The sequence below is a fragment of the Acartia tonsa genome, chromosome 8 (assembly GCF_053477335.1).
Source record: "Acartia tonsa isolate MP-2025a chromosome 8, ASM5347733v1, whole genome shotgun sequence".
NCBI classification, from domain to species: domain Eukaryota; kingdom Metazoa; phylum Arthropoda; class Copepoda; order Calanoida; family Acartiidae; genus Acartia; species Acartia tonsa.
The window spans coordinates 43,572,009-43,593,371 of NC_137267.1; the positions used below are offsets into that span (position 1 = coordinate 43,572,009).

General features: G+C 31.6%; 2 protein-coding genes across 3 annotated transcripts in view; one reads left to right on the forward strand and one right to left on the reverse strand.

Moving 5' to 3' along the window:
* Positions 1 to 21,363, reverse strand: part of LOC145327026 (uncharacterized) — a 51,517-nt gene that overhangs the window by 13,175 nt on the left and 16,979 nt on the right. The window contains exons 2-4 of the mRNA XM_080170507.1: positions 12,330 to 12,395; positions 7,631 to 7,709; positions 7,030 to 7,160 (exon numbers count right to left, since the gene is read on the reverse strand). Of these exons, the coding sequence (XP_080026633.1) occupies positions 7,030 to 7,160; positions 7,631 to 7,709; positions 12,330 to 12,395 (276 nt within the window). The remainder of the gene's footprint in view (positions 1 to 7,029; positions 7,161 to 7,630; positions 7,710 to 12,329; positions 12,396 to 21,363) is intronic.
* LOC145325611 (uncharacterized) lies at positions 8,624 to 10,198 on the forward strand. 2 transcript variants are annotated; one of them, XM_080168572.1, is made up of 4 exons: positions 8,624 to 8,773; positions 9,160 to 9,235; positions 9,563 to 9,636; positions 10,000 to 10,198. In XM_080168572.1, exons 1-4 carry the CDS (start codon positions 8,666 to 8,668, stop codon positions 10,081 to 10,083), a joined length of 342 nt encoding a protein of 113 aa, XP_080024698.1. In that variant the 5' UTR covers positions 8,624 to 8,665; the 3' UTR covers positions 10,084 to 10,198. The 2 variants fall into 2 exon arrangements, with proteins under 2 accessions (XP_080024698.1, XP_080024699.1); XM_080168573.1 differs by having other exon boundaries at positions 8,625 to 8,773; positions 9,578 to 9,636.

The following is a 21,363-nucleotide window of genomic DNA, read 5'->3' on the forward strand; positions in this document are numbered from 1 at the left end:
AAAAAATGTAAGAGATAGTTATCAGTGTAAAAGTATTAAATTTGGCCTTTCCCCTGACAAAAATGCAATATTTTATTGAAAAAATAAGTGAGTCAGCTCTGCGCCACTTTTCATAGCTAAGACAATTCTGATTTTTAGTCCATTTCACATTCTTGTATCCCTGATAAATTTCAGTTTCCCACAAAGTACAAAGTACAAATTTGATTTTACAAAATTAGTGGAATTTTTCTTTCAATAGTGGGACATAGATCTAATTGTGTCAAAACTGTTCCATGTGACGTCATAAAAATGAGGGATCATGATGCATCTCTTTTTTAGGGGTTTTCTTTTCCACTTTTCCTGTCATCTTCCTCATTTTTATGACGTCACATGGATCATTTTTAACAATAGAGGAAAAGAAAAGACAATGAGTTTATAAATCAATGTATTTTTCTAATTATGATGAACAAAATCTTCCCTTTTTTATGAACACATTACTACCTCCCAGGGAAATTTTTAAAAAGAAGAATCATCCCTAAAGAGGAAAAGATAGTCTTTTAATTAAATGTTTTTGCAATCCTTTTAAGCAAATTTCTTATCTATAAAATAGCTAAAATTTGATAAGACTAGCGGCTTTGCCCCAAGAGGTAATTTAAAAAAAATTTAAGTACCTCTGGTGCTGCTACCATCATATTTTAAATCAACTGACTAAAAAAATGGGGGGAGGGATTTTTTTTTTGGGGGGGGGATGGGGTGTGGGTGTCCCAACCCCAAGAAAATAGCCTAAAACCACCACAGGACCAGTAGGTATATTCCCTGAAGAGTAGAATCCAATCGGTTCATTGGTTACCGAGATCTGAAGGGACAGACAAACAGACGGACGGACAGACATCAAGCTACTTTGTATTATAGATTAATTATAAAGAGAATACTTAATGAGCAAATTGAAAGAATGAAAAAATGCACATTAGGCCAAATCTTATGATAGTTTATTTGCTAGCCCAAGAGAAAAGGTTTCCGTAGCCTTGCTTTGGGTGGGGGGGGGGGGGGTTGCTTCTGCATGAAACCCTAACTCGTAGGTTAAACTAGGAAACGTTAAAGGATGTTGCCTAATAAGGCACATAAAATAATGATTTTCACAAGCAGTATATAAAACCTAATAATTGTTTAGCTATTATAGTGAAACTCTTAATAGTGCCTATAAAAAGGGGGATAAATTTTAGAAATTTTGGTCGAAGTATCCCGAATGACATCATATTATTGGACTATTTTATTATGACGTCATTCGGGATATTTTGACATAATGTTTTTTTTAAATTTTTCTCGTATAAAGAGCTTATAGTAGCAGCGAGAGGGGTTTTCCTCCCGGTAGATAAGAGTTTAGTACGAATATATAAATTTTGTGTTATATAAAAAGCATGAAAATATATGATGACATTTTTGGATGGTATAATCCTTCTAAACCTGTACAATTACAATTACATTATTTTATTATTTTAATAACAGGATAATAATTATCTGCTCCAGTTAGCTACAACAGTGGCGTGGATAAACATTTTCTTTTCTCTTAAAGAAGATTGTTTCTCGCTATTTTATGATAAGGAATATAGGAAGACATGTATATATTGACAGATGATTTTTATCGTCAATTTAGGTTGCTAATATGGACCACATTCATTTGTCAGTTCGTTCATCCAGTAGGAAGTTACGGGATGGTGTAAAGGGGATGAAAGGGAGGAATCGTTAAAGCTCAAGCTTCACTTTATCAAAAGAAGCTTTAGTGTAAAGAAGAACCATATCAGTTAAGCTGTTATCCTAATCCTTATTTACACAGTACACACACACATACACAGACAATTATACTTTTACTTTTAAATGAGGATAATAGTTATCATAAATTAATTCTCAAGTGCAACTTCCCAACTTTCTGATTTAATTAATATATAATCATCAAAGGCGACGACTCAGGCAAATAAACGATTGACAGTAAAGTATAAAACATGAAACTAGATAATTGATAAATGCCACGTTTTTTAATAAGCGCAGCTCCTCTAAAACTCTTTTTCGTTCGTCAAAATTAAATGATATCGACGTCCTGGCATACAATAAAGACATAATTACAGTGCTATCCCAAAAAGTCCTTTTAGGTCGTACTGCTGCTTGGCCCATGCCTTTGGGGCGACACAGTATCCTATATAAACTTACCTAACCTAGCCTAAAGTACTTAACAAAATGTTCCTTATTTATTTGTTTTCCAAATAGGGGGTAGGGAGTTTCTTTGCTCGACTAGACACTTTAAGGAAAACCGCTATAATTCCTTTGCTTGTTTTCCGCACTTATTGACATTATTATCCTTGTTATTTGGCGGTACATTTATTATCTTGTTAATTAATTTGTATGCATATGTACATGTTTTATGTTTATTCTCTAATTTTTGCATTAATATGATAAAAAAAAACGGTTCTCAGTCATCCTGAAAAATCATGTATAGCATCTTATTACAGATAATTTTCCAAGAATATTTAAAAATCTGGGCTAACAAAACTGGTTTTAATCTTATAATTTTTAAATATCGCAGAAAGTGATGAATAAATATTATTGATTTAAGACTTCAAAGATGATTTTCATTAAAGCGTTGTTATTAATGCTTTTTTAAGAAATTAAAAAAAGATTTTATGTTATTTTTTATTGTTTTTGTGTGAATGCTGAAGGAAGTAAAAGATGTTTTGACTTTTAAAAAGAAACGCTAATCAATTAAATCAGGGATCTAAAGGGATAAGACAATGGTCTGTAAAATAATATGCATACCCAATAATGATTCACAAAATTACCCCTTTTGTAGATTACTATTAGTGGTTGAAACGTTTATACACTCAACTTAATGAACCAACCAATCAAAATTCAAAAAAGTCCCCAAAGTTGTTAAGCCAGTAAATAAGAAAACGTTATTATGAAACTTTGGGGACCAGTGTGATATACAGTTCAATGTCCCATCTCTCCCTGCAATTAAATACTGGTTTCCACGGTTATTAATATACTGTGAGTTTAGTAGAGTTAATTGTCTTATTTAACCTATTATTACATTGTGATTGTTAAATGAAACGGTCTATAGAACCAGTTTGACATTGTGCATTGTCATTTGAAAAAAAGAGTTAAAAATTGATTAGATTTGACACTTTAACAATATAAAGTGATTATAGAATTAACTTTAATCATGCTATTTATTCAGTTTTTTAGGCCCCTCCTAAAATAAACATTTTTTTAAGAATAAACAAGAATAACAACATCCAAAAGTTGCTAAGCACAAAAAAATCGTGGAACAAACAGACAAAGTTATAGAGTGATGTTCATTAGTCACAAGAAAAAAATTTTTAGTGAAAGAAGAATATGAAAACAATGAAACGTTTAGAAAAAAGAATATTTTATATTCGTAGCATGAAATTCTGAAATCCGTCGATAAAGAAATTACTACTTAGAATAACTTGAACGAAACAACTAATATAATTCTTCATAATTCATAATACATAATACATAACATATCCTGGTTATAGAGCAGCTGTGCTTTTAATTAAACAATTGATATAGAAAGCTAACTGTGTCTTAACTAGATTAGGTAAATAAAATTAATTTAATGCATAAATTACATGATAAAAGAAAACAGTTTTTTTAAAATTAGTCTTAACATACCAAAATTCAAAATTACAAAAAAAATAAACTCTAAAGAATTAACTGTTGTATGCAACTTACTTTTGGTCTTAAGCTAGAACACAGTAATAGTGTCTGACTGATTATGACGTAACAAAAAAAATTAGCCAATGAGAGGCCACTATAAATTTTACCATTGGTCAATAACGGCCTCTCATTGGCTAATTTTTTTTGTTACGTCATAATCAGTCAGACACTATTACTGTGTTCCTTAAGATATTTCTATGAACACGTTTCCTGATTCGTTGGCTTAATAACTTTTAGGATTTTTATCAAATCTTGATTGGAGGGTACAAACTGGCAGTCTCCAGCCTTTACACTAATAATTTAATATACAAAAGGGATATTTTTGTTCATAATAATTGTAGGATCTCTGGTTTTATCAAACTTTATCCAAATTTTAGTCATTTTATGTTTATTTTTTCAAACATTAATTTAGAACAATACAAATTTGTAAGCAGTTTAAGTTGCTAAAACATTGTCATCGTAAACTTTAACATATAAAATTTTTTAAATAAAATATTTAATATCATTATTTTTTTAATATTTAGAACAGTGGTGTGCATTGAGCTTTGTCAGGGATGTAAACTTTAAGGGGTAAAAGAAAGGGAAGGAAGAAAATATTAATATCAAGGAGGGTGTTACTGTTGACACTTTCTTTCAAAAACGCCTATGATTTGAACCTATTTATAATTATAACAGGCACATTGGATAAGTCGACCCTTTACTTCAAATTACTTCCATTTACTCCCACCAACCAATAATAGCTTATTGGAGAAGTATTATGTGACCAATTGATTATACTTACAGATAGACCAACAGACTTGGTTGTAGAGTAACTGCGCTATTAAAAATGGCATTTTAATCATAGTAAAATATTGTACATAATAAGCTGATTTCCCTGAAAGTTCATTGCGAGCCTGGACTTTCCTGAAACCCATCCCCACCCCTCACTCTTAATTTTTTTTTAATTAGTGGGTGGAGGGTAGTTTTTTTCTTTGCCTAACCCCGGCGGAGGGCCGTAACCCTATAGGATCTACACCTGTGATGCCCTAACCGTTCGGGGCTACCGTGTGTGAACCAAATATAATCTAACTTTAAGTAAAAACCAAATACATGAAAAATACCCTCCCGGCCCTTTTTCATTTCTTTTCAGTCTAATCTATAATACAAAGTAGAATGATGTCTCTCCGTCCGTCTGTCTGTCCGTCTGTCTATCCGTCTGTCCCTTAAGATCTCGGTAACCACTGAACCGATCGGATTCTTCTTTTCAGGGAATATACCTACTGGTCGTGTGGTGGTTTTATGCTATTTTCTTGGGGGGGGGGGGGGACACCCCCAACCCCAAAAAAAACAAAAAATCCCCACGCCATTTTTTTAATTATTTAAAATAGTGGTGGAGTGGGGGATCTCCAGGTAATAAAAGATGTAATTTTACCTCTTAGGGAAAAAAAGCCCCTAGAGGCTAGGGGCGAGTTCGCTAGTTTAATATAAGGGGTGAAGACTATGTGCTCGATTAATCCTTCTAGTGGACACTGCAAATAAAAACATTAATGTAATTATGTCAACAAAAATTACTTTTCTAAATTACATAAAAAAGGACAATGTTATCCCTAAGTAGTGCAGCAAAAACAAGTTGAAAAAAAAGGCCAATAAACTGTAATACATCAATAATAGAGAAAATTTGTTGAGGCTAAAATACTGCATTGCGTAATTACTCTCTGAACTGCGTAAACACTGTATTCTATAACAATAGACGGACATACTGACCTACTGGCCTGTCCTAATTATAGAGCTGTTGCACTTTTAAAACTTCATTATTGATGAACAGTTATTTAATGTCATTAAAGTGTAGTATCATGCAATTATGAGAATAAAAAATTTTACAAAAAAAAAAAAATTTGGATTAAGTTTACTTAACAATTGGATGTGTGTACTTTTAAGTCAATAGACTGGATATTATTTTTTTGCTTTACAGGAAAGTTTCTTATGTGTATTGAGACGGCCAAAAAGTCTAACCGCAAAAACTGCATTAATTAGTCTGATGTTTTTTAATATAATTCTTAACGTAAGGATTCTTATATGTCTAGGGAAGGTTTTTGACCATTCTGGGGGTGGGTACCTCCACCCTTCTAAAAATAGATCCTACAATTTTTCTTTAATTTCTTTTGTATAAATTAAATTGTAAGTGGAGTACCTTCCTTCAAGTAAGTTTAGGGGAGTAAGAGCTAGTTTTAAAGATAAAATCTATAATCTTTTTTCCCTGTGCATTATATCATTGCATTTGATTTATTGTAGATTGGTAAAATTAGAAAATTTGTACCATCATTTGTTATGTGACTAATGTAAATTTGTCAACCAGTTTATAGTTATATTATTTCTTTTTATAAACATTTTATAAAAAAAAAAATATTTTGTAATTAGAATAACTCAAAAACTCTTTAAATTAACAACCTTACATGAAAGTAAGAGGATGTATGTTTGTCTTTTTGTGTGGATAGAAAGGATTTCGCTAACCTCTTGACCGATATGGTTCTCCTGACCTAACCTTTTCCTTTTTAAAATAAGAGGGACAGGAATTATGTGCTTCCTAGGTACTTTAAGAGAAAGCACAGAAAGCTGATTGCACAATCTTCAAAAGAATCCTTATACTAAAGTAACAGAATGTCTGTCTGTCTGTGTGTTTGTACCGAAGGATCTCGCTAACCGCTGAACCAATCGGGTTCTCCTTAACAGGGTAGCTTCTCATAGGTCCCGGGAAGGTTTATAACTATTTTGGGGGAGGGTACCACCACCCTCCCAAGACAAATTACAATAAAACCGAAAAAAAATATTCCCGCCGCATTGTGTCGCTAGCGTAGTGGCGCTGCGTAGAGACATGAATTTAACAGCTGATCGCAACATAGACAAATTATTTCTCAAATTAGATATTTAAAATAAAAAAAACATTTAATTGCCACTAGAGGCCTCTAGGAGCGTAGCCGCTAGTCCTTATAATAAAGTAACAGGATGTGTGTTTGTCTGTACCGAAGGATCTTGCTAACCGCTGCACTGATCAGGTTCTCCCTAACAGGGTAGCTTCTCACGGGTCCTGGGAAGGTTTAAAACTATTTTGGGGGAGGGTACAACCACCCTCCCCAGAGAAATCATCAAAAATAAAAAAAACGCCGCCACGCGGACAAATTTGCAACTAGGTAAAAACATAACTAACACCATCTATCGGCGAAAAAAATATTTTTGGTAAATAGCTGATTTTGAAAAAATTGAAAAGAAACAGTTTTACGTGTCCCTAGAGGCCTCTAGGGACGTATCCGCTAGTATTATATAAAGTAAGGGAAATTTTACCTGGAGAAGGAACATCTATTGGCACTAGTTTTTTATCTTGGGGATGCGCGCCATTTAGATGCACGTGATGCGCGGCATTATTGTGCGCATGCGCAGCTTGTCTCACTGCTCCACCGACTTGTGGCAATGGACCTTTTTCATCATGTCATTACAGATAAATCTTCAATGGCTGTTTCTCTCATGTCCGTATGGATATAAACAAACTTTTGGGGAAAAAAAACTTTAAAATAAGGTTCTGGGTCAATCCTGGCCTAGTAACAATGTCTGTTTATTTGTTTGTCTGTCTGTTTGTTTGTACCGAAGCATCTCGCTAACCACTGAACCGATCGGGTTCTTCTTAACAGGGTAGCTTCTCATAGGTCCCGGGAAGGTTTATACCTATTTTTGGGGAGGGTATCCTCCCATGAGAAATCATAAAATCAAAATTTTAAAAAATATTATAGCTTTTGTGAAGAGACTTGAACGCAACACAGACAATTTTTTTTCTCAAATTAGATATTTGAAATAAAAAGAATAATAAACATTTACAGTGTCTCTAGGGGAGTGGCCGCTGGTATAAGATAATTTGTCAAATGTGTAATTTTTTCTGTGATTAAACATTCCTGAATTGGTGAATTCTGATGGAGAAGGAAATAGAAGGCTAGAATGCTTAAACCCTGGTAATAACAGGCCCAGAGAACCTAGAAACAATATATATTTGATATCTAAAGTAAATTAAATAAAAAATGAGTATACATAATTTAGATTATTTTACAAATTTATGGTCCATTGTCTTACCCCTTAAGATCTCTGATTGGTATGTAAAATGTTGCAGTTCTGCTGTTGCTTTTTATAAAAATGGTTCTTGTGTAGTCAAGCAAATAGGGAGGGGTCATTGGACAAAATCATAAAGGTACTCAAAATTTTTAGATCTAAACTGTGTGTAATTTAATACGATGTTAAACATGATTTTTCATTATGGCTGAGAACAAGTTCTAATTCATGGGATATTATATATATTAAAATCATGTTGTATCACCATTGTCGACATTTACCCATTAAATTGTATGTCAACGCCATGTTTCCAATTATCACAGGATTAATACATATGTGATAGACGACTTTTAATGTTTAAGAAAGAAAGGTAGAGATAGGAAAGGGTTAATAACAAAGAGTGTTCTTTAAATGTACCAAAATTATTATCGTTTGGTAGAGCGATATTCTCTTTATTTTTGTTATTAGGTCGGTCGAAGAGTAATGCACCAATTATGCGTCTTGTAATGAAAATGACGCGAAAAAAAATCAATCAAAAATCAGCCTTGTGAAGTCATAAAAATGAGGGAGATGAGAGTAGAAGTGGGAAAGAAAACCCCTAAAAAGAGATGGATAATCCCTAATTTTTACGACGTCATACGGCTGATTTTTGAGATACTTTGTCCGGCTACACAAAAATATTATCTTTATTGTATAAACACTTTAAATAGGCGGAGTATCATTGCATTACCTAGGGATTATAAAATAAGACGTAATAATTATTGAAAGGGGGTGAAAATTTGGAAAATCCGCGAATAACAAAATGATAATGATAATCCCAGGTATAAAAGTGGAAATATTTGTTATTTCAAATTAGTCAGGAAGAAACTATCAAGATATTAAGATGAAGGCTACATTTATACTAGCACTGATTTGCTTTGTTGCATTACCAGAAGTTATGGGCTGCTCAAATAATAATGATTGTAAAAGTATTTCACACTGCATGGTAAAGGTTAGTTTTAATCAAATTTTTAAAAGCAAAGCTTCTATTTAAATAGGTTAGGTCAGTACGTCCATCTGGAACGGTTAGCTCTGTTCGATAATTTAAACAGGTTAGAATTGTCCTATCGATTTCAAACTTTGTATGATGATTCCTATAACATTTAGGTACGACTTAGAAATTGCAGCAACTCTATAATCGTTACCAGAAAGTCCGTACGTCCATTTAAAAAATGCAGATTTTTTACTTTTTATAACAACAATTTTTTTTATGTTTCAGACAGACATACAGACGAACAATTCGAATTATAGAGTAGCTTGCTACATAATTGGATAATTCAATTCTTTTTTGGACTTGTAAATTTTCATAACTTTACTTTAAAAATTTTTTTTTTACAGGGTGCTCTTCATTGTGAGTGTAGATCCGGTGTTTGCAAGCATGTTCATAGACATAGAAGACAGTTAGTTGAAGATGGTAAGTTGATTCAATATTTTAGAAGTGGAATTCGAATTTGAGGGGGGGGGGTAGTATTTGTTTTAGGGTCAATTTCTCTTTGCAGGGTGGTGGTAACTCCTCCGTCAAAATAATTATAAACCTTCCCAGCTACTTTGTTAAGGAGAACCATATCGGTTCAGTGGTTAGCGAGATTCTTCAGTACAGACAGACAGACACACACAAACAAATATCCTGTTACTTTATTATAAGGATAAACAGCATCTCTATAAGTAACCTTTTCCCTCGCGACCTCTAAGATAATTTTTTCTCGGTAATATAATCTAATATTTGTTTATTTTTGATAAGATGATGTTTTTTCAGACCTTGCCTGCAATGTTGAAGACGACTGTAATAAGTATGATACATGCAAAAATCTTGCGGTAAGTTGATTTTTTTTAAATTTACATATCTCAAACCTGATTTTAATCAATTTTAATAATTAATTAAACTGTATTAAGCTTCTCTGGAAAGCATAAACTATTAAGCTTAAGGATTTCTAAAAGTTTTTTTTATTTTAGAATTAAAATAGTTGTCTGTATAATAAGCTAGCCTTTACTGGGCCTTTGAATAGAGGAAGATGTAGGTTGTAATTTTATTCTGGGGGCGATTTACTCCTCGGAAGGAGGAAGTTTTCCCAACCAAAATAGATAAAAAATTACCCCGGACCAATGTGAACCTTCACTGTTATGGATACATCCTGTTACTTTTATAGAAGGACAACAAATAAAATTATTAATTTTTAGGATGCCTACTGCGGCTGCGAGAATAACCGTTGTGAAGTTATTGGTCTAAATTATTGGTCTAAGGTATTTGGCCATAACAACTAAATGATCTACTATCATTAAACGAACAACATTTATATTTAAATGTTGAAAAAAACAAATAAAAAAAATTGTTGTCATTATTTTGTTAATAAATATTTGCAGTTATAAATTTTTTAAAAATTTAGTTTTTTTTCAAGTTACTTAAAATTCGACGTCCCCCCCCCCCCCTCCTCCCCCCTAATACATCAAGAATATAGTCAGGGTTTGTACCTACCCCCATGAAATTGTTATTTTAGGGGTAAAAAAAATTCCATTGGGCGAAATAAAAAAAAGACTGACCAGTATTTCTTTTTTTAGTAGCGAAGCTACTTAATAATTCACTTTGTTCGTCAGTCCGTCCGTCCGTCCTTAACGCTATGGGGGAAATGGGATTTACTCAGCTCCTATAAAAGATAGAATGCTGAAATTTTTTGACAACATTATGAGCACAATTGACTATAAAACATTATTGGCGGTCGGACTTCTTTTTAGAAAGTTTTAGGCTATTTTTATATTTTTCACATTTTTCTCTTTAGTGTTTATGGTCCGATTTTCAAATTTTTTAAGTTATTAGATATCAAAATTAAATTTCCTGTAGGTAGTTTAAAGAAAACAACCATGAAGGCCAGACTGCCTTTTAAAGGAAGCCTGCAAGAAATAACACGCTTTAACTGCTAAAAGACTGCCACAAGAAGACCCAATACCCCAAATTATAAGCCTTCAGCTTCAATAACAAAAAAGTTCTAGGCATTTCAAAATAGCATTTTATGTACAATGGAATTTTTGAAAGATTTCCAATGCTCATAAAAGAAAAAACAATATTAAATTACGTTGCCTAGACATAAAATTATAACCTTATCTTTGTCAGAAACTTAGATTGCCTGTAACTGATTACATTTTTACAATAAAAACACCACATTTCATAGTCAAAATCTATGAAAAAAATTCGATTTAAATTGCATTTTTAAACGAAAATCATAGCGGAAACAAAGGGGTAAACTAATACAAGCTTAGCTGTGATTGGTTGTTAAGCTGATTCAGCCTTCTGATTGGCTACAGTACATTCGGTACAACGCAAGTAAAACTTAATTTTTTTTAATGATTTTGACTATAAAAATGGGTATTTTTATTGTAAAAATATAATTAGTTACTGGAAACCTAAATTTATGACAAAAATAAGCTTATAATTTTGTTTCTAGGCCACGTAGTTTAATTTTAAAGTTTTCAACATGAGCATTGCAATTCTTTCAAAATTTCCATTGTACATAAAATGTCATTTTAAAATGCCTAGAACTTTTTTGTTATAGAAGCTGAAGGCTTCAAATTTGGGGTATTTGGTCTACTTGTGGCAGTCTTTCAGCAGTTAAAGCGTGGTATTTCTTGCAGGCTTCCTTTAAGCATGTTTTAGGCAATTTTTTTATTTTTGACATTTTTCTCCATATCTTCAGTGTTTATGGTCTGATTTAAATTTTTTTTCCAATTATAGATATTAAATTTCCTGTCTTTTAAAGAAAACAACCATGACGGCCAGACTGCCTTTTAGGCAGGTTTTAGGCTATTTTTCACATTTTTCTCAATATCTTCAGTGTTTATAGACCGATTTACAAAATTTTTTCAGATATAGATATAAAAATTAAATTTCCCGTATTTTAAAGAAAACAACCATGACGGCCAGACATCATTTCTTAGGCTATATTTTTATTTTTCACATTTTTCTCAATATCTTCAGTGTATATGGTCCGATTTTCCTAATTTTTTAGGTAAAGGTTATAAAAATTAAATGTTTTCTCGTTTTAAGAAAACAACCATGGCGGTCAGACTGCCTTTTATCAGGTTTTTAGCTATTTTTTTTATGTTTTACATATTTCCCATATCTTTGGTTTTTTTGATCCATTTTTCAAACTTTTTTGGGATATCAGTATCAAAATAATTTTCCCATTGTCATGCATATTTTATGTAATTTACTTAAATCATCATCATCATACAAAATAAAACAAGGTTTCGTGTTTTTTTTATACAATAAATCTATTCTTGATTTTAATAAATACCCTTTAAATCTACTTGTAAGTATTCCCATCTACTGTTTTTTGTGCTTCGCTACAGTAAGTTTCTATACATGAAATGACATTTTCTTGCGAAAAATATTTGTTAAAAACTAACCATATCGGTCTAGCGATTAGCGAGATCCTTCGGTGAAGGCAGACAGACACATACACACGGACATCATACTACTTTTATATAAGGATGACGTGCAAAAAAATAGTTAATACCTGAAGATGGCATTTTGAATGAAACATAACTACTTGTTCCAGGATTATATGTTATATCCAAACTTCCTAAATATAAATATAATTTTGAATGAAACATATCTACTGGTCTGTCTGTATGTATGTATGTATGTCTGTATGTATGTATGTATGTCTGTATGTATGTATGTCTGTATGTATCTATTTATGTAGGTCTGTATGTCTGTATGTCTGTATGTCTGTCTGTATGTCTGTATGTATGTATGTCTGTATGTATCTATTTATGTATGTCTGTATGTATGTATGTATGTATGTATGTATGTATGTATGTATGTATGTATGTATGTCTGTATGTCTGTCTATATGTCTGTATGTCTGTATGTCTGTATGTATGTATGTCTGTATGTATCTATTTATGTATGTCTGTATGTATGTATGTCTGTTTGTATGTCTGTATGTCTGTATGTCTGTATGTATCTATTTATGTATGTCTGTATGTCTGTATGTATGTATGTCTGTTTGTATGTCTGTATGTCTGTATGTCTGTATGTCTGTATGTATCTATTTATGTATGTCTGTATGTCTGTATGTCTGTATGTATCTATTTATGTATGTCTGTATGTATGTCTGTATGTCTGTCTGTATGTCTGTCTGTATGTCTGTATGTCTGTATGTATCTATTTATGTATGTCTGTATGTATGTCTGTATGTTTGTCTGTATGTCTGTCTGTATGTCTGTCTGTATGTCTGTCTGTCTGTCTGTCTGTATGTCTGTATGTCTGTATGTCTGTATGTCTGTATGTCTGTATGTCTGTATGTCTGTATGTCTGTATGTCTGTATGTCTGTCTGTATGTCTGTCTGTATGTCTGTATGTCTGTCTGTATGTCTGTCTGTCTGTCTGTCTGTATGTCTGTATGTATGTCTGTATGTCTGTATGTCTGTCTGTATGTCTGTCTGTATGTCTGTCTGTATGTCTGTCTGTATGTCTGCCTGTATGTATGTATGTATGTCTGTATGTATGTATGTATGTACAATGTCTGTATGTATGTCTGTATGTATGTATGTATATATGTATGTCTGTATGTCTGTATGTCTGTATGTTTGTCTGTATGTCTGTATGTCTGTATGTATGTATGTATGTATGTCTGTATGTCTGTATGTCTGTATGTTTGTATGTCTGTATGTATGTATGTATGTATGTATGTCTGTCTGTCCTCATCCTTTTCTGTATGTCTATATGTCCCTCTGTAATTTATGTCTATTTAGTAAGAAGATGGAATAATCTTAGTTTTCAGTTAGGATTAAATTTCGATTTTTTAAAATTATAATTTATAAAAAGAAAAACATATGTCTAAATAATTTTATTTTCAAAATAATCTTACAGATATAAATTGAACTTAAGAAGTTTAAAATAAAGGAATACCGTTTAATCTTTAAGGAGAGGAGAATAAAAGCTACTTTTATAAATATGTTTATTTGGTCCAGCTAATTTTATACAGAAAATTCTTTTATATTTAAGAGTAAAAGAAAGGAAAAATATACTAAACATAATCTTATATGGAAAAATTGACAGCTGTCTGAAAAACTTATTTTTATTGATTTTTAAAAAAATACCTATTATTAATTAGAATTTTACTTTAGGTTAGGTTTCGTAAGGTTTTATTGGATACGGGGTAGCCCCGCTTGTTTAGGACATATCAGACATAAGCCAGACCAATCCACTCACGGGTTGACATGAAGAAAACCCCCTATATTTAACTTTTTTATCCAAAAGATTCTTTAAGGGAAAGCACCTAATTTTTCTAGATAGATGCTATAAATCCCTCACAGTTTTCAACTGGTTTGATTTCTATAGAAAACAAGCAAACTTTATGACATTGAAAAGATTTAAGAACTTATACTTTATAGTTTTTTTTATGATTTTAACTGTTTTGAAAGCAATTTTAATTTATATTTTTAAAGATTACATCGTGACTCTTTACTCTAATCTTAAGATTTTTTATCCTAAGGTTGTAATACCATTGTAATATCACATAAAATTTAATAGGCTTTTTATACATTTACAATACTGTTAAAATTAGAAATAAAACAATTTTAGACCCCGCCTCTTGAGACAAAACATCCAAAATTGTCAACAAAAAGGACTTTAATTCCCGCGAAAATCACTTAACCGACCTTTTTTATACAGTCGCCTTACAAAGTCGCAAAATATGGCAAGATTTATTAAAATCTAGACTTTGCAGGCAAAAATATGACAAGGCAAAGTGGGAGGGAGGAGACATAGGGCAATAAATTACACTGCCCAACTGCCCAAAGTTTTTAACCACGTTATCTTATTCATTTGCTCAAAAAACTTTGGGTACTTTTATTGAATTTTAATTGGTTGGTTCATTATCTACAGTAGGGACAATTTTGTTTATCATCATTTGCAATGTATATTAATTTACCAAAAATCGTCCGTTGAGGTCCTTGTTAATAATAGAATTTACAACCAATCCACATAGAAAAATATAAGTAATAGGTAAAATAAAAAATATAAGATATACTTTTTTAAAAGATTTTTTTGTATATAGTTTTATCATCATTGTTGGAAAACACTTTTCTTCTTAAATAATTGATGTTTAGGGTTTTAATGCCATTTTTGGAGGTAATGAACTAGAAATATTTTGTAATTTTATGTTACACTTTAATTTTTTTTAATAAATTTTGATAACTAGTTGATTCAAGATTTTTAATCTTAGTTTGTTTTGTAAAATAATAATAAAATGTTATTTAGAGTTTTTGAGTTATTTGCCTCAAAGTGCCTAGTCCAGCACAGAACCCCTTTCCCTTGAAAATTGAAATTGAAAATAAAAGCGTCGGGGGCAGTTTTTTGTGAGTTTTTTTTATATTTTAGGTCAGATATATATCTCAAATGGGCAAGGTACACGAAAATCTCTACTCCGCCCTTTTTTAGAGTTTATTTCAAAATTAAGTGGTGTTTCTTTGCTCGCTGGGAACTTACAGGGAAAGCCACGGAGAATGGCATGGCCTGTATCATACATAGTAAGAACTTTCTTATAATAAAATAGAAATATTTTTTATGTTTGTTCCGAACCCATTATGATTTCTGTGTAAATTTGAATCGGTAACACTGATTCTCATTGTTATTTACAGGCGTTTAATTACTTTTTATTCTCAAAAATACAGATATAATAATAAAAAACTGACACAACCCTAAAACTATTTGGAATTTATTTCTTTCTGTCTTGGGAATTAAATTCGGAAACCAGATAAAAAATAACTGAAAATGTATTTTTTTGGACCAAAAATGTGTTTTTTAGAAATTGAACTTGATATGGACGGTCACAGGTCAGGTCAACTAAAACACTCTTCCTGAAGTATGGATATTACACATTTACTAGTGCCTAAATAGCTGTGAACTACCATCCCCCCCCCCCCATGCCCACCCCTAAATAATTAATTAGAAATAAATGAAATTTGAATAAGGGGGGCGGGGGTGGCTCTAACCTTGCGGGGCTACCTTGCACCCATTATAACCTGACCTAGAATAACAAACAAACGAAAAACTAATTTCAAAATACTGGATCTTAAGGAATAAGATAAAGCACGATAAATCAATATAAATCCCCCATGAAGTAAAACAAAATTGCCCCTTCAGTAGATTTTAATTATCAGTTTTAAACTAACAAGTCAAAATTTAATAAAAGTACCCAATGTTTTATAGCCAACAAAAACATAACGTGTACCAGTGTACGGACTTAGGGTACCAGTTTCATTTACACTCTTGTGTCTCCTTCCATGATGCAGCTTATAGTGCCTATAAAAAATGACGTCAAACAATACTAATGACCAATGATAGGCCACCATACATTTTTATTGACCAGTGGTTAAATGTATACTGGCCTATCATTGGGCATTTGTATTGTATGACCTCTTTTTTATAGGTACTAAAAGCTGCTTCCCCCTTCCTCCCTTGTCACGTTAAAGAGTTTCATTCACAAATTCACTAACGTAAGAATGACAGTCACAATTAATTTGAAAGTTGCTTTGCTATATAAAAAAGACAAAACGGAATGATGTGAATTTTAAAGTAGCTTGAGAAAATTTTACATAATTTAATCATTTATTAGACTAATTAGTTCTAGAATGTACAAAAATATATCTATAAGGGTGTTGCTTCATAAGACCTACACTAATAAGGCATAATATGACTTGAGGTAGATAAACGGATAAAAAGTGTATTTTATTGAGTAAGGGATAGTTTAACTGAAAAAAAAACTATTCTGCCTTGCAGTCAGTCAAAGGCAGTCATTATTGACGCGAGATTCTATGATTTTTTAATCAGTATAAAATCAAAGCAAAAATTAACAATCTATGAAACCTCTATTTTCAAAAGATTTAAGTTATTATAAATTTAGTATTACAAAATTAGACCTAGTAACTACAATGATTACATAATTCATAAATAGCGAAGCACAAATATGAAAACTACTTATCAAAAGCAAAAATTGTCTATAATACAATTCAATACATGATTTTTCAGTATGGCCAAGAACTGGTTATAATCCATCAGATATTTATCGGTTTCGAAGCCATACTTGAAAAATATTTCTTATACAACAGCCAAGTAAATCCAATTTTGCCCTAAAAACAAATGGAATAGCAAGTTTTAGTAGGTGGTATTTAATTATTAAAATCTTTCCAAAAAATGGTGATAAAATTCAAGTCAGGATTACCCCCCACCCCCTCCTCTTATTTGGAAATAATCTAAAATAGGGGGAGTGATATTTTTCCGCTCATAAGACACTTTGAATTAAATCCACGAAAATTTCGGGGGTCTTGTATAGACGGACGAGATAAAGAGAAGCTTCACTCGTAACAATTATGTTTAGACAAGGTTGATTGATTACGTTATAGCGTACACCTGTTTGTCAAATAATAAATGTCACAATTTGGGATCACAGTAAACAGTTTTGATTGGTAAATTAAAATCATAGGAGAAGATGAAAGAAAAAAACAATATCTCATAGGATCTTAACGCAGAAAGTTCTATAGGGTTTTGATGTATGACCAATGACCCATTGACCATGGCTAATAATTCATAAAGAAAATTAACAGGATGTTTGTCAGTAACCACTGAACCAATATGGTTCTCCTTAACAGTGAAGCTTATTATAGGTCCAGAGAAGGTTTAATTATACCCATTTGGGGAGGGCAACGTAGTGTAACCTCTTTTAAGAATGACATGTTGTGTCTCATTTAAAAATATTTTATGACAAAATCATTATTTAAAGATTTTCTACATTAAGGCTTGTCTGTACAGCAGTCATTAATTTAGCCATGTCAGAATTACCCTATCGATTTAAAATTTGGCATGTGATTCCTTGAATATTTAGGTAAAATATGTAAAAGATTTTGATAATTATTAAAAATTCATTATGTCTATTTTCCACGATAGAATTTGTATGAAATTATTAAATGCATATATTATTTTCTATATTTTTTAATGTTCATTTGTCTGAGAGTCTGATATGTTGAACTATGCTTTTATGTTAAAAAAATATTAGGATTATTTTTAAAAATATTTAAAATAGATAAAGGTGTCTTAACGAACCAAAGACAAGACAAGCTAACTCAATCTACGAATTTTCTGGTAAAACTTATATTGTGGCTATGCTTCTTCATTTGACTGATACAGTTTGAAATCGATAGGACATGCTTAACATGCCTAAATTAACGTAATTAACAATAAGATCGACCCTCATTATGAAAAGCTTGTATTTTAAAAATGTTAACGTTAAAGCTATAAATAACATGAAAGTGTTAAAATAATAATTCATATAGAATAATGTTTATTTTTCATCCACCTTTCTAAATTATTTCTATTTTGAAAATCAATCAAGCAGTTTAAGTTATACTTTAATTAAATCAGGGAGGAATAGTACAATAGCGATGAAAAAATTATTCACCCCTTTTTTCCCAACAGACAGATTTGCACACATCGGCAATTGAATAGTTATAAAACGCATCGTATTATAGACAGCTATCCGCGGATATTAAAATGAAAGATTATTTTGTTAGACCCAAGGGCCGAAGGCCCGGAAAACAATACTGTTATTATTATGATGATTTCTATTTTCATATTCGTGGAAAATTATACGACTTTTCAGTATAACTAAAGCCGGTTCTAATCCAGCAAATATTAAACGGTTTGAAAGCCATACTGGAATAGTTATTTCTCGTATAGTATTATAAACGGCTTTCCGCAGATATAGAATGTACAATTATAAGATTAAAACTAGTTTTTTTAGCCCCGTGGTGCCGTGGTCCCGTGGTTTTCTACGAATATAGAAATGTACAATCATAAGATTAAAACTAGTTTTTTTAGCCCCGTGGTGCCGAAGGCACCGGCTAAAAAAACTAGTTTTAATCTTATGATTGTACATTTCTATATTCGTAGAAAACTGGATATAATACGATGCTAGACATAGTTTTTTCGTATTCATGAGAACCGGTTCCTATCCACCGGATTCAAATGAATACGAGAAATAAGATTATTTAATTAAACATTGTAAATCCCAGTATCCCTGCGAGTCGAGCGTAAAACAATGTTTTTATTGCAGGGAAGGAGAGGTTATTTGTCTGTAAATTACACATGTACCCAAAGTGTTACAACTACGTTATCTTATGCGTTTGTTTTAAAACTTTGGGTACTCTTATAAAATTTTGGTTAGTTCGTTCGAAACTTTTCAACCATTATATTTAATCTACAAAAGTGGCAATTTTGTGTATCATCCATTTACATTTATTGATTAATCGTGTTATTGTCTTATCCCTTAAGATCCCTGATTTGTTTGGCAATTATGCATAAAACCAATAATGAAGGTTAATACATACCAAAAAAAGCTTTGTTAGTATTTTTTTTCTGATTAAGTAACGCATCTACTTTATAGAATCAGGAATAATTCTCCAAAGTAAAATTTGCTTTAAAAATATTATATAAAAAAAAAAAACAATATGCTTCAATATGCAGCTTTTACCATAATTTGAAATTCACTAATTAAAAGAAATTAAATTTTCTCGTTGCATCTCGTGGTCAAATGAGAATTGTGTGTTTCTAAATTTTAATTTCTTGCTCTTTGCATTTGGTTACAGGGATCTAAAGGGATAAGACAATGGCTGATTCATTGATGTACATCCCGAAAGATGATACGCAAAATTACACCTTTTAAATTTTACAATTAGGATTAGAACGTATGGACAATATACTTATTGAACCAACCAATCAAAATTCTATAAAAGTTCCCAAAGTTGTTAAGCCAATAAATAAGAAAACGTTATTGTAAAACTTTGGGGACTAGAGTAATAAACAGCCCCATGTCCCCTCCCTCTCTTATTTGGCTGGTTCCTTTTATTATTTGCTTTTAAAATATAACATTAAGATTTAAGTAGATTACAGGACTATAGAACTGTAACTCTTTATGTAATAAATTCTATAAGGCACCACTGATAATGAATATATGCAATGCACATATGACCACAAAAATTAATTATTCGAACAACACGGATAAAGGAAGATGAGTTTTTTATATCAAATTTTTCTCATTGTATTATAGACAGCTTTCGTGGATATGAAAATGAAAAATTACAAGACTAATTCCAGTTTTTGTTAGCCCCTAGGGGCAGAAGGCCCGGATTAACAAAACTGGTAATGACTTAGAAAAGATTTGAAAGATAGATAATTTATAAGGGTCTTGAAAGGATTTTTTTCCCTCAAATATAAAACTAATTTTCTCGGCTGCAATTTCAGAAAGATTGATTTTTTGTTGAAAGGTCTACCTTACCAAAAAAAAGAACGTTTATCCATAATTTTTGTGCTTCGCTAATTATGGATGTTGTCATCCTTATTCCAATAAAATGCTTATTCTTTTATATTCCGGAACACCATATAAACAACAGCTTTCTCATGGGTAAATAATATGTAAATTAGTAAAAGATATGATGGGTAGATTCATCAATCAAATAATATGATGCGCTTTTACACAACCTCTTACCCTTATTTTTAAATAAATTGAAAAAAAGAAGGGGGTTCATTTTTTCCATGTCTAACTCTTGTGGTAAGCCCTATTTGTGCAGGAACTATACCTACCCTGCGGAGTTACTAATTACCTAACATAACCTTACCTCATCTAAAATAATATGCAAACGAAAAACGTCCACTCCATTTATTCTAATGATAAGGTGGGTTGGGATTATCATTGCTCAAAATGTTACTTCGAGTGAAAGCGTGAATAATTTACCCATTGTAAGAGCAACGTAATTTTAAACAAATATAAATATGAAGGGAGGATATACAGGAATCTTATGGGATATGTCAAAGGACGATACATTTTTTTGTACCCCCAATTACGATAAACTAAATTAATTATTCTTTAGATTAAAATCATTGGTTGAAAAGCTTGGGATCTGAAGGTTTGTGCAACCCAATCAAGAATTAATAAAGTTATTGCAATTATTTGAAGCCAACGAATAATTTTGGGCTTTATAGAACTGTGGTTACCAGTGTAAATGTATACCCTACCTCCTTTATAACTTTACCTATTGCTTTATTCCTACATATTGTACCAAAATGCTACTTTTAGCTACCACAAATATTATACGCTGGTTTTAATGTTATTTGTGATAGTTAACTACAGACTAGCTCATCTTAACAAGATACTGTAACAAACTGTGACAGCGGGACTTTAGATCCCATCTTATATCTAGAACAGAGTTCAGCAGCTGCAACCGCTCGTCATTTTATTGTAATAAGCCGTCCATTAATAAGATAATCACCGCTTGTTCTAGAATTATAATAAGCCGTTCAAAGGTAAAAAGGTTTTCAGGGATCTTAAGGGATAAGACAATGAAAAAATAAGAATACCTCTTCTGTAGATTACAATTGTTAGTTGAAAAGTTTGGAAGCAATTATTGGGAAACAGCCAATTAAATTTCAATTCAAGTAGTTGAAGTTTTTGAGCCAACAAATAAGATATCATGGGTATCACCAGTATA